Below are 12,742 nucleotides of genomic sequence, written 5' to 3' on the forward strand. Positions count from 1 at the left end.
ACAAACTAGGGTTGTATTCCCTGAAATTTGGAAGAATAAGAGGTGATTTGATTGAAGTTTTCAAGATATTAAGGGGAACTGATAGGGTAGATAGAGAAAAACCATTTCCACTGGTTGGGGAGTCTAGGAGTAGGGGATAGAGTCTAAAAATTAGAGCCAGGACTTTCAGGAGTGAAGTTAGGAAATTCTTCTACACGTGAAGGGTGGGAGAAGTTTGGAACTCTCTTCCGCAAACGGCAGTTGATGCTAGCTCAATTGTTAATTTTAAATCTGAGATTGATAGACTTTTGTTAACCTATGGTATTAAGGGAAATGGGGCTAAGGCGGGTAGATGGAGTTAGGTCACAGATCAGCAGCCATGATCTTATTGAATGGCGGAACAGGCTCGAGGGGCTAAATGGCCTCCTCCTGTTCCTATGTTCCTATGTCCTATTTTGGAAGCTAGAGGTGAGAGAAGGTTTTTTCTTAGATCCTGTCCTGGAGGTTGATCGAGATCCTAAAAGAGCCTTCCCAGAAACGGTAGCTCGCTGAATTCTTGAACAGACTTTGGGTTTATAGAATTAAGAGTTGCTGAGATGTTTCAAAAATGCAGTGTCGTGCATCTTTAAACACGTACCATACCACAGGAATCCTGGTGGTGGTACATAGATACAGTACAATAGAGAGCATTGATTCAAGGCTAAAGCTACTTGGGTTGATCAATAAAATTAAATGTAACACTCCAAACACTGAGACAGGAAATAGTTTTAATCTTTGATTTGAATGTGTGTAGTTTGGGGATTTTGTTTCCTCCGTGCATGGGGTGCAGCACAGGGTCGTAATCACTGATGCAGACACCACTTCCCAGAGCTTCCTGGAGAAAAGTAAGTTGATTTTCCCATTGGATTTGATGGTGTTTGTATTGTAGAAATGCCTTTTGGTGATGTTACATACAAAACCTTAACACCCTCTTCGATATTTAACAGAGGCATTGATCTGTTTATTTTAAGTGGCTTAACACTTCCATTAAAATAATGGAAAGGGTAATTTGCCACAAATACGTTAAATAGTCACATGGTAACATCACAGAAAATCGTTTTTACCCTTATGCACGATTTAGTTGGCTGTGAAGCTTGGAAGCAGTGACCACTTAGAGTTAAAAGTCAAGGCTAGTGCTCTTGGAAAATGCACTGTATGGTGTAATATCCTTTTTTTTATTCGTTCATGGGATGTGGGCGTCGTTGGCAAGGCCAGCATTTATTGCCCATCCCTAATTGCCCTTGAGAAGGTGGTGGTGAGCTGCCTTCTTGAACAACTGAGTGGCTTGCTAGGCCATTTCAGAGGGCGATTAAGAATCAACCACATTGTTGTGGGTCTGGAATCACATATAGGCCAGACCGGGTAAGGACAGCAGATTTCCTTCCCTAAAGGACATTAGTGAACCAGATGGGTTTTTAACAACAATCCGGTAGTTTCATGGCCACCATTACTGATACTAGTTTTTTTTATTCCAGATTTTATTTAATTAATTGAATTTTAAATTCCCCAGCTGCCATGGCGGGATTTGAACTCATGACTCCGGAATATTAGTCCAGGCCTCTGGATTACTAGTCCAGTAACATAACTACTATGCTACCGTACCCATCTAAATATTAAGCCATACAAGCCTGAAAGATTCCTGATCTGCACTGAGTTAAATGATCCTACTTAAGGTAACATGTTGTTACAATTGGCCTCTGGATTAGGAAGGGTCAACACTCCTGATTGCATTCCAGTGACTCCTGCTGGATAGTGCAGTTGTGGCAATGTAGGATTGAGGACACTCAGATAAATAACTTGCTGACACTGTCTAGGCTCACATAAAAGGGCTACTTGAATTAGTGGAACCTACTTCACCAAGTGTATTGACAAATGTACAGCATTGCACATTGAATGAATTAAGAGGGTTGATTTTCCTCCATTTTAAGTCTGGGGAACATTCCCTTCCCAGACACAAAGTGAAGGAAAAGGAGTGGAGATCCATTATAACTGGTCTCTGGCCTTTTACAAGGTTTTCCCCAAGGGCGGGTCAGGTACCTGTGCCTGGAGCAGCTGCAAGCATTTGAAGGCCATACAAATGAGGCAGAGCGATATCACCATGCCTCATGCCTCACTTTCCTGTCCTGTCCTGTCAGTGGTTGTTGAGGTAACTGCAGAACACATACAGAGCTGAAGGAGGTCAGCTCAAAACATTGTCACTGGCTGTGGAACCTTGCTCTACACTTATATGATTGCCAATCAAATAAATCCAAGGTGGTTGGGACTGAACCAATAGGATTGGGAAATGACAAGGTGGAAATCTACTCAGCAGGGCCCAGTCAATAGATTTTTTCTCTCCTAAAGACATTGATAGATTGTTAGGGTATAGTTCTACAGGTGTTCAGCATCATCTCCTCAACTCAAATGGCCTTTCATCCTACATGAGTCTAGGCAGTGAATGTTCATAAGCTGTTTGGCTGCAGGTGGTATCACAGCCAATATTGATCCTGTCCTCACCCAGCGTCCATACACTCACTTATAACAGTGGTCACTGGATAGCAATGAGTAGAAACCCTCCTAAAACCAGGGGCACTGAGGCCAATATTAAGACCCCCTGCCGCCATCCTGCTGAGATCAGAAAGCTCAGCGTAGACCTCGGATTGATTAATTTGTAAAACTTGGGTATTTACTATCTCAACCAGCTGTGCCACCAAAGTAACTCCAGTTTATAAACTGAATGTTGGCAGCCACTCAAAGAAGGATGGATTTGCAGCTGGCAGCTAAACCTGGCAGCCCTTAATGAACTCAGTGGTGCAGTAAGAGCCCACAGCAAATCGTGTTCGGAGAATACCTGTGAAGGAGTATGCATTGTGCTGTGAGATGCTTTAACACAACTTAGAAAGTAAAATCATGATGGTTGACCCAGTGGTAAACCAACTCCTGTAAAAAACATGTTTGAATCAGATGCCTTTTGTTTTGAAGAGGTCTGAATCTCCTCATTGTTCAGTGTCATTCATTGCTTTAGGTCTCTCACAGCGACGGTAATTGACAGTTTGTACAGGGAGAAAAAGCAGGCTGCTGTGTAATTATTATGTAGCAGGTAATGCATGAAGATGGCATTGCAACATGATCAGGCTTTTCAAAGACTTTTTCTTAGCTCTCGAAGACTGCTGGTCATGTCAGCTTATATTTTTATCTCATCTTTAAAAAAAATATAACCATGATCCAAATAAGAGCTGGCACACACTGCCAGTCTGGCCGTTTCCAAGGGAGTATAGTTTTACACTGATGGAGCACTAGGGCCTCTAAGTTGGAGGTCCCAGCAGCATACCTCTCAACCTCCAATTATTAAAACCAGCGACAAATGGCCAAAATCAGGGCCACTATTTTCAGTTGTAGCACACCTGCCTCTGAGCAGCAGTTCTGACGAAAGGTCATCGACCTGAAACGTTAACTCTGTTTCTTTCTTCCCACGCTGCCTGATTTGCTGAGCTTCTCCAGCATTTTCTGTTTTTATTTCTCAGATTTCCAGCATCCGCAGTATTTTGCTTTTTTTTTAAAAAAAGAAAACTAAACGCAATCTAAGATAACCTGAAACATTGGGGTCGATTTTAAACCAACTCCCTCCCCCCAACCCCCGGCAGAAACCGGGTAGGTGGGGAGTTACAAATGAGCAGGTTATTTACTTGCTCGAAACTTGACCCACTTGGTCCATTTTAACCTGCAAGATTCTCCTTGAATTTATGCCAAAAGGATCCCGATTGCATTTTAACCGAGTTGCCACGGCATTCCCAACAGGCTGAAGCAGCTCTGTAGCTGGTCTGCAGACAGAAGAGGCCCTCCAAGGTATGTGTAAAACTTTCCTTTGTAGGGCCTGGTGGATCAGGAGTGCTCCTCCGGGCCCCATGAGGAAAGTTGCGGCCTTCCCTTCTGGGCGAGAAGCAGACCAGTGGCATTTAAATGAGGCCGGGGATTTAAAATACCCCAGGCCTGAAACTTAGGCTGGCAAGTGTGTTTCCCACTCGCCCTGCCCCACCCGCCCAAAACCCGCTTGAAACTAATCCAAGAAAGAATAAATGATGATACTGCCTGCTTCATAGCTTGTTATTAATTATAATTAAATCATACAAAATAAATCTCCATTCTCTCACATTGTGCTCAGCCCATTGGTTCTCACTGGCGCATTCACTCCTGGTGAGAGAGGACTGAATGGATTGATGGTGAGAGAACTGTCCTTATTGGGAACAAACCTTAAGCTGTGTTTTCCTGTACACACAATAAACCTTGTAAGTATTCATTTTTAAAATTGGTCAACTTAGGGACATCTTCACCATTGCTAGGAGAATCCAAAATGGTTGCTCTTGCTTTCTGTGTATGTCCTGTTTCTGCATGTACTAAGCTGACAACTTGACTGTCTCTTTCTTGAAACTGTTCTCCAAGTTCCTTATTAAAGTCATTTGGGTGATTCCTGAAGGGAAAGACTGGCCTTGCTGCTGATATTCTGCTGGGCTCTGCACTCCCCTTAAGTAGCTACATTTCCACAATTTAAACATCCTAGGGGATATTCTCTGGAGAGGAGTACTTACAAACTGCAGAAAATTGAATTAAGCAGAAGTTTTTTTTTGGGGGCATTTGCAATGACCATGGTACGGTTTTGTCTCCTGTATCAAGGATGACTGGATTTTCAAAAGTTTCTCAGGTCATTCATTGCATCAGCTGGGGCACGATGCAGGAACCATAGATCCCCGTCCAATGTAGAATAAACCGGTCGGAGTCAATCTGTTGCTGCAGCCGGTGTGAGGTTTTGTGGTTTTCTTGCGTTCTGCTTAACTCGCACAGCTTATTTGTTTTTGAACTGAGAGTTATCAGCAGGCAGGATGGCCCGCCATTGTGGCCTTTCTTGTGCCATCACCTCCCAATTGTCAGTGGGGTTGTTACCGGGTTTGTCTTTCAAGGTGTCTTTGTAGCTTTTCTGCCCACCACAAGAACAACTGCCTCAGACTGCATAAAAGAGTTCCAAATGTGATATTTGCATTGACTAGGCTGCAGTCTACAGGTTAGCAACTAATGAGTTGTTAAATTGACCCTTAAGGAGAAGAATGAATAATTAACATCTGTATAATTGAAATTTGAGATGGCGCTGTGCTGCAGGAGTGTGCGATGAATGATGTGCACTACAAATCAGCCCACCTCAACCAAAATCACTCACTTCTGAAATGGAGAGGGAGGAATTGTTATCTAATAAAAGGTATCTGTTTAAATGGGGCCAACATTTCACATTGCCAGTCGGAGATTCAACAGATGCAGTGAGTTAGAATGCCAGCCCTTTGCCTCTGAGACCTTAGATTCAGATTCTACCCATGAGAGATGCTTCCTCTCTTTTTCTTTCTGATTTCTGATAAAGGTCATAAACAAAATGAATTTGGGCCAATCTCAACCCAGGTCCCAGTGGATGGAAGTCCATAGTGCAGAACTGCCTGTAATAAAGCACTAATTGGCATGCTGTTTAGAACTAATTAGGCAGTGTGTCTCAGAAATAAAACTGGCTGTTGAGGGGGAATCAAGATGTCGGTGGGTATAGTCAGTCATGCCCTTTTGAGTCTAGGAGCTAAAAGCTTAGATTGCGCTGAGTTCAGTTAGAGGGATTTCAGTTTGTGTCATTGTCGCTAGGCTAGGAATGGGAAACATTAGACAGGATCCCCAATTCTGATCATTGTTTAGTAGCTCACTCCCCACCCCCAAATGGATGGTGTGTGGATGTCAGAGGAGGATAGGATTGGGCTCAGCTCTGATGAATGGCCTGAAGGTGGAACTTGGGTGAGGTACTGAAGTGTAGGTGACATCCATGCAACTATATCCCAGCAGGAGTTGCACCTTCAGGAGAGATGGGGGGAATTTAGAAGCAAAAACCTTGCACAGTATAAATTATCCTTTAAATTTGATCCTTTGTTTTCATGGACTGATGATGGGTCCTACTAATTTCCATATTTCTCAAATTGCTAATTCCAACAGATCTTGGCACTCTGATTTAGGAATTATTCACCAATGAGGTGACAGCACTAAAATGAGCCCATTCCAAACCTCCAGGCCCAGAAAATTCAAACAGGGCAAGCCAGTGAGTAAGAAATATAAGCACAAATAAGACTAAGTCGCCTGGGCTTTGAGAGCTGAATAGCCAGCGCTGGGGTTGGGGGGGTCATATGTGGCCATGGCTGCAGTTTCTGCTTTAAATTGATCCTGATATGACCCTTCTTATAATTTAGGTTTTACAGTTGTACCAGTTTGGAAGCACCATAGTCCTAGATTGCATTTCCCAGCATCTTTTTTTTGTTGCTGGATAAGTTTTATTGCACTGATTTGCTGACATTGAGCTCAATTTCCATCTTAGCAAATGATTATTATGAAGATAATATACAAATATCAAAAGACCAGGAGATTAAAAGCTTTTTTCTCAAATTGAAAGATTAAAATCCCATTTCTTTGGGGGACATGATGTGCCACTTTCATTTACATCAGATCGACTGCCTCTTAAAGAAGACAATAAGAATTGTCTAGGAGATGATTACAAAAATTTTATCAAAATATCGGATGTAATAAACTGGATGACTGGAGCAGTTTGCAGCTGTGCAACTCAATAGACCCCTACAGGCCAGCAACAGTGACAATCTGCTGAGATTCAGTGTAAAGGGAGGATTGCTCAGAACGATACTGATCTGGAGTGTCTTGATGGGACACTGTTGAGGAGGCATTGTCCTGCATCTAACCATGACACACCTGGCCTGTGAGTGCTCAATGGAACAATCTTGAGATGCCCTTTCAATGCATTTAACCCATGCTATAGCTGACTTTGGAGTGTTTGATGGGACAATAAAAAGGGAGCTTTGCTCTGAATCTAACTCATTTTATATCCCTATCTGGAATTGCTTGATGGGCAGTATGAAGGGACCTTCACACTACATCTTACCCTTGCTATGCCCCTTTGTTTGATAGGGCAATGTAGGGTGAATTCTATATCCATTGTCTTCAGTTTAGCACAGTGTAAAACATAGAACTTTCATCCCATGATGCGCCCCACAGAAATCAGAGAACACATTTCCCATTAAATTTTGCTCAGGACTAAACTGATAGCAAATTATGCTTCCAACATTTTAAATGTAGCATAAACTACTGCAAATACACAGCAAGTCTGAGAGCATCTGAAAAGAGAAAAGACAAGTTGATGTTTTAGGTGGAGACAGTCGTACAAACTAAAGAGAAAGGCAGGCTTTAATAAGCCTGACAAAAACAAAGTTGGAAGGTAAGAAATACAGATAAAGGTTATTCCAGGTTATACTAGTACGTGGAAGCAGTTACTAAGTTTAATAGCTGGTGAACAGATTTGTTTTTAAAAGGCTGGAAGAGAAGAAAAGTGCTGGGTGAGATTTCAAGATAATCCCAATCATGCTTTGAAAGACAAACGGTGAGAAAAACAGCTCCAAAATAAAATGGAAGAAAGTGGCAAGTGAATGAGAGACTCTGCAGGAAAAGGGGGAGACACTCCCTAAGGAGAAACTGACTGAAGTCAATGTCCAGACGAGAGGAGGAAGTTGAAATTCTAAGAGATATATCTCCCAGTTAATGCGTTCAGGTATGAATTCTTAATGCACTCATCTTACAGTCCTTGGTACACTATCTGTAGGCACGTGTTACCCAGTTAAAACAAATGGGTTAGTGCCTGCCTAAAAATAGCTCACGTAGGGATGTAGTACGAGCATGTTAAGCATCTGTAGTTGAACTTTGCTAATTGGAAAAAATAAGCCACTGTTCTCAAAGTTTGCTTTGACTTTGGTTGGACAAATATAGGAGACAGAAATGGAAATTGGGGGTTTGAATGTTGGAACTAGCAGCCGATTAATGTTTTCAGTCTGACTATCAGCCTTAGAGCTTGTGACCAGATTGTGAAGGTTGCTTTGTATTTGTGGGCTGTCTGTGCCATTTGAAACTGCAGTGAGTGTGCACTTGATGTGGACTTGCACCACATTCAACACCACCTGGGAAGTGCAACAACTGCAGTTATTATCATTCAAATTCAATTTCGATTTCGATGTACAATTCCCCCATCTCACTCTCACACCACAGTCCACGTATACTACTATGCTTGTTGTCTGATAGGTAATTCTATTCTTACAGCTAGCCTACAAACTCCCTCTCTCCATTGCAACCTACGTGTTTTATCAATCCTACTATGGTCATTACTTCTCTGAACTGTCCTCTTGTGGCTTCTCCGATTGCAAATGTGCCCGATTACATTCCCTCCCCTCCTCACTGTATTGAAATCAAGACATCACACCATCTTCTACTAAAACTAATTCTTTTCCAGGACCTCTAAACCGTGGAACTCCTCACCTCCCTCAGTCTGTTCTTCCTCCTACAATTTAGAGGATTTAAACATTCAAATTCGATGTCACCCAACCACTGCCAGTTGATTTATCTCTTTGTTCTTATTCATTTCAGCTTTGCTGGTGTCCTGTCCTATGGACACCCAGCTCCTTCATCCAGGTTTCTCAAAAAGTGAAAATTAACAGTTAGTATTTGGGTCAGGCAGGTAATCAAATGGAATCTCTTTATTTTTTAAGGCTGAGTTCCCTCACTTAGATTCATTTTTCTCAAATTTTGCACTGGTTTATATGTGAATGCAATTGTACATTTTTTGTCACACGGCATTTAAAGGAGTGTAAGCTGATGCAACAGGTGCAATTTTAACCTAACCCGCCCATCGGGAATCTGACAGAATCGGGTGCTAGTTTTACACCCCGGCCGATTCCACTCTCCATTGGAGGAGAGTAATATTGGGCGGGGTGTCATACTGGTGTTCCACCCGATACCCTGAGAGTCCCGCCCGGTGAGTTAGATTAAATTTATCGCCAATGAGTCTTCTTTCACAGCTGTACGTATTGGTGTAGCCATGTGTAGGAGCACCACCGATGGCAAATTATCACGGTAGAATCGCTCACTATTTCCCAGTCATATTAGAGAGCTGCTTTGTGATTATAGTGTTTTGTTGGTAATGGCCAAGCAGATGGGGGCTGAAATGTAGATAAGCTACCCTACTGTGTCAAGGCTCACTATTGGATCGTGTCATCACTAAATGGAATTTAACTCAAATTAAGAGTGTTGAGTACATGAACTGACTTAGGCAGCCTTTATAATGGGAAAGTTGGAGGGGTGGGGTGGCAACTAGTGTTATGTTCAAATCTGATCTCAAAGGGTTTGAATTCTCAGGGGTCCGAAAGTGTAACCCTAACCCAGGAACGTCAGGAATAAAATGAACATAGATTCTGCAATGGTGAAATTAACAGCCTCCACTTTTCTATGTGACAATGAATTTTGTCCCTTATCTTCTACTGTCCTCTTGATGGGAGCTTTAAATGCAATCCCTATGGTCACACTATCAGCCGACCACAAAATCAATAACTGCATTGATAGTAGTTTAATGTACTTTGCCATCTCTGCCTCCTGCCCTTCAACTTTCCGTAGCTTCTTGTAGCGGCTGTGCTTTGAATAGGCCTAAAATGTATAATTAACTCACATCAGAAGAGAGCCTCACGGACCTTTTATGTTGTTTTTATGAGGTTGGCTAAAGGACTGGGAGAACAGTACAGAGTTTGCCTCCTTTAAGCTGAGTTGGCGATGGCAGGACGACCACCAAAGGCAAATTATCAAAGTAAAATTGCTCGCAATAAGCCAGTTATACTAGAGAATTGCTTCCACATGAAATTATTCTGCAATATCTGTTGGTTCCTAGTGTCCTGAGTTCACTATAAAGTGGAATTTAGAGCACCACCAGCAACTGCACATACACATGGTGAGAGCACACAGAAATGTGTGTTGATGTAGCCATACAAACAAAGCATACTCCGCCTCACTTCCGGTTGGGCTCACTTGATAACACTCTAGCTTTTGGTTAATAAAATTGCGAGTTCAAGCCCCACAGTCGTGGTACAGTACATTATCTGCACTGACATTCCAGTGCAGGACTGAGGGAATGCTGCATTGTTGGAGGTGCCATCCTTCGGGTGAAGTGTTAAACCAATGCCCTATTTGCCCGTCCTGCTGCACCTTAAAGATCCCATTGTACTTTTTGAAAAAGAGTTGGGATTTTCGTCCAGGATCCTGGCCACGATTTCTCCCTCAACCAGTGCTGCCAGAAAACAGATAAGCTGGTGATTCACCTCATTGCTGTTTGTAGAGCCTTGCTAGCCAGAATGGCTACACATAACAATAGTTGCTGCCTTCCAAAATTAATGCGCCAAAAGAAAATCTTTTGAGATGTTTCAACAATGTGAGAAAATGGTATATAAACGCAAGTCTTTTTCTTCCTTTCTTTCGTTTTTTTTTACTAAATCAGAGATGATGGAACATACAGGACTGAAATAGACCAATATAGTCAATCTGGCAAGTCCCAAAATTCAAAATATACCATAACCTACTCTATCTCCCATATCCCTCAATTGCTTGCTCTGCCAAATATTTATCTGGTGAGCTTTTAAGGTCGATAAGACTATGGGCTCAATTTTGAAATGGTGATGGGTTGGCAGCGGTGGGGTGAAGGTGCAGCGGCAAACCCGAATAAAAAAAACTTACCGTTTCCGACGCGATCGCGATGTAACTGATGGTGATTAAAGTTCTTTCTGGGTTTTGCGCCCGGCAGCCAGTCTGATTGACAGGCTGGCTGTCGACGGTAGGTGCAACGCCGGTGGGGGGGAGAGAAAGAGAAAGAGAGAGACATCATCGGCGCTGGAACGGAGGATTGGGGGGGGGGGGGCGCGGAGAGGGGAAGATCGGGGGGGGAAGAGGGGAAGATCAGGGGGACATCGGGGAAGGGGGTGCGGAGGGGAAGATCGGGGGGAGAGGGGAAGATCAGGGGGACATTGGGGGGGTGAAGAGGGGAAGATCGGGGGGGAGAGGAGAAGATCGGGGGGAGAGGGGGTGAAAAGGGGGAGATCGGGGGGGGAAGAGGGGGAGATCGGGGGGGTCATTGGGGGGTGAAGAGGGGGAGATCAGGGGGGACATTGGGGGGGAAGAGGGGGAGATCAGGGGGACATTGGGGGGTGAAGAGGGGGAGATTGGGGGGACATCGGAGGGGAAGAGGGGGAGATCGGGGGCATCGGGGGCAGAAGTGGGGGAGATGAGAGATCAGGAGACATCGGGGGTGAAGAGGGGGAATTCGGGGGGGGGACATTGTGGGGGTGAAGAGGAGGAGATCGGGGGGACATCGATGGGTGAAGGGGGAGATCGGGGGGACATCAGGGGGGAAGAGGGGGAGATTGGGGGGAGAGGGGAAGATCGGGGAGAGGGGAAGATCGGGGGGACATCGGGTGGGGGTGAAGAGGGGGAGGTCAGAGGGACATCGTGGGGGTGAAGAGGGGGAGATCAGGGGGACATTGGGGGGGTGAAGAGGGGGAGATCTGGGGGGGGGTGAAGAGAGGGAGATTGGGGGACATGGGGATTGAAGAGGGTGAGATCGGGGGCACATCGGGGAGGAAGAGGGGGAGATTGTGGGGAGATCGGGGGAGAACATAAGAACATAAGAAATAGGAGCAGGAGTAGGCCAATCGGCCCCTCGAGCCTGCTCCGCCATTCAATAAGATCATGGCTGATCTGATCCTAACCTCAAATCTAAATTCATGTCCAATTTCCTGCCCGCTCCCCATAACCCCTAATTCCCTTTACTTCTAGGAAACTGTCTATTTCTGTTTTAAATTTATTTAATGATGTAGCTTCCACAGCTTCCTGGGGCAGCAAATTCCATAGACCTACTACCCTCTGAGTGAAGAAGTTTCTCCTCATCTCAGTTTTGAAAGAGCAGCCCCTTATTCTAAGATTATGCCCCTAGTTCTAGTTTCACCCATCCTTGGGAACATCCTTACCGCATCCACCCGATCAAGCCCCTTCACAATCTTATATGTTTCAATAAGATCGCCTCTCATTCAAGGGGACATTGGGGGACATCGGGGGTGAAGAGGGAGAGATCAGGGGGACATCGGTGGGGGGAATGGGGGAGATTGGAGAGGGAGACATCGGACATCGGAGCAGGGTCGAAAGGTAGGTTCCCTGGTTTCAGCAGGCGTAAATCAGAAGTTGTGGGAAAGCCGCCCAGGTAAGTTAAAAATTGTTCTAACTACCTAATACGTCACAAGTAAAGTGCCTTAAGTACCTCAACGAGGTTCATTTGGTTCTTTAACTATCATAAGCCGGCAGGACTTCCGGCTTCGGGACACCGACGCGCACACAGGTGCGTCCGTGGGAAACTCGGAAGTCGGCGGGTTGGAGCCGGCTTCCGAACCCACTCTGCATTTCTGCCATTTTCGCAGCCCCCCCCCCCCCCCCAACGCACCTGCAATTTAAGTTTAAAATTGAGCTCCATCTGTTTCCACTGCCTCCCCAGGCAGTCTTTTCCAGATATGCACCCCACCCTCTGTGTAAAGTAGATAAATCTAAACTGTTCACTTTCTTATGATTGTAAACAATTTTACAACACCAAGTTATAGTCCAGCAATTTTATTTTAAATTCACAAGCTTTCGGAGGCTTCCTCCTTCCTCAGGTGAATGTTTCCACAACATTCACCTGAGGAAGGAGGAAGCCTCCGAAAGCTTGTGAATTTAAAATAAAATTGCTGGACTATAACTTGGTGTTGTAAAATTGTTTACAATTGTCAACCCCAGTCCATCACCGGCATCTCCACATCACTTTCTTATGAACGTG

At 44.3% G+C, this 12,742-nt stretch overlaps 1 protein-coding gene across 17 annotated transcripts in view; it reads left to right on the plus strand.

The window, feature by feature from the left end:
• LOC137306476 (neurexin-2-like) overlaps nt 1-12,742 on the plus strand; it is a 1,403,359-nt gene that overhangs the window by 319,485 nt on the left and 1,071,132 nt on the right. The window contains exon 4 of one of the 17 annotated variants that reach the window (XM_067975723.1): nt 9,824-9,859. The exons of the other annotated variants lie outside the window; for them this stretch is intronic. Within the exon in view, the coding sequence (XP_067831824.1) occupies nt 9,824-9,859 (36 nt within the window). The remainder of the gene's footprint in view (nt 1-9,823; nt 9,860-12,742) is intronic. 17 annotated transcript variants of the gene reach the window in all.

The sequence above is a fragment of the Heptranchias perlo genome, chromosome 43 (genome assembly GCF_035084215.1).
Source record: "Heptranchias perlo isolate sHepPer1 chromosome 43, sHepPer1.hap1, whole genome shotgun sequence".
Classification (NCBI taxonomy): domain Eukaryota; kingdom Metazoa; phylum Chordata; class Chondrichthyes; order Hexanchiformes; family Hexanchidae; genus Heptranchias; species Heptranchias perlo.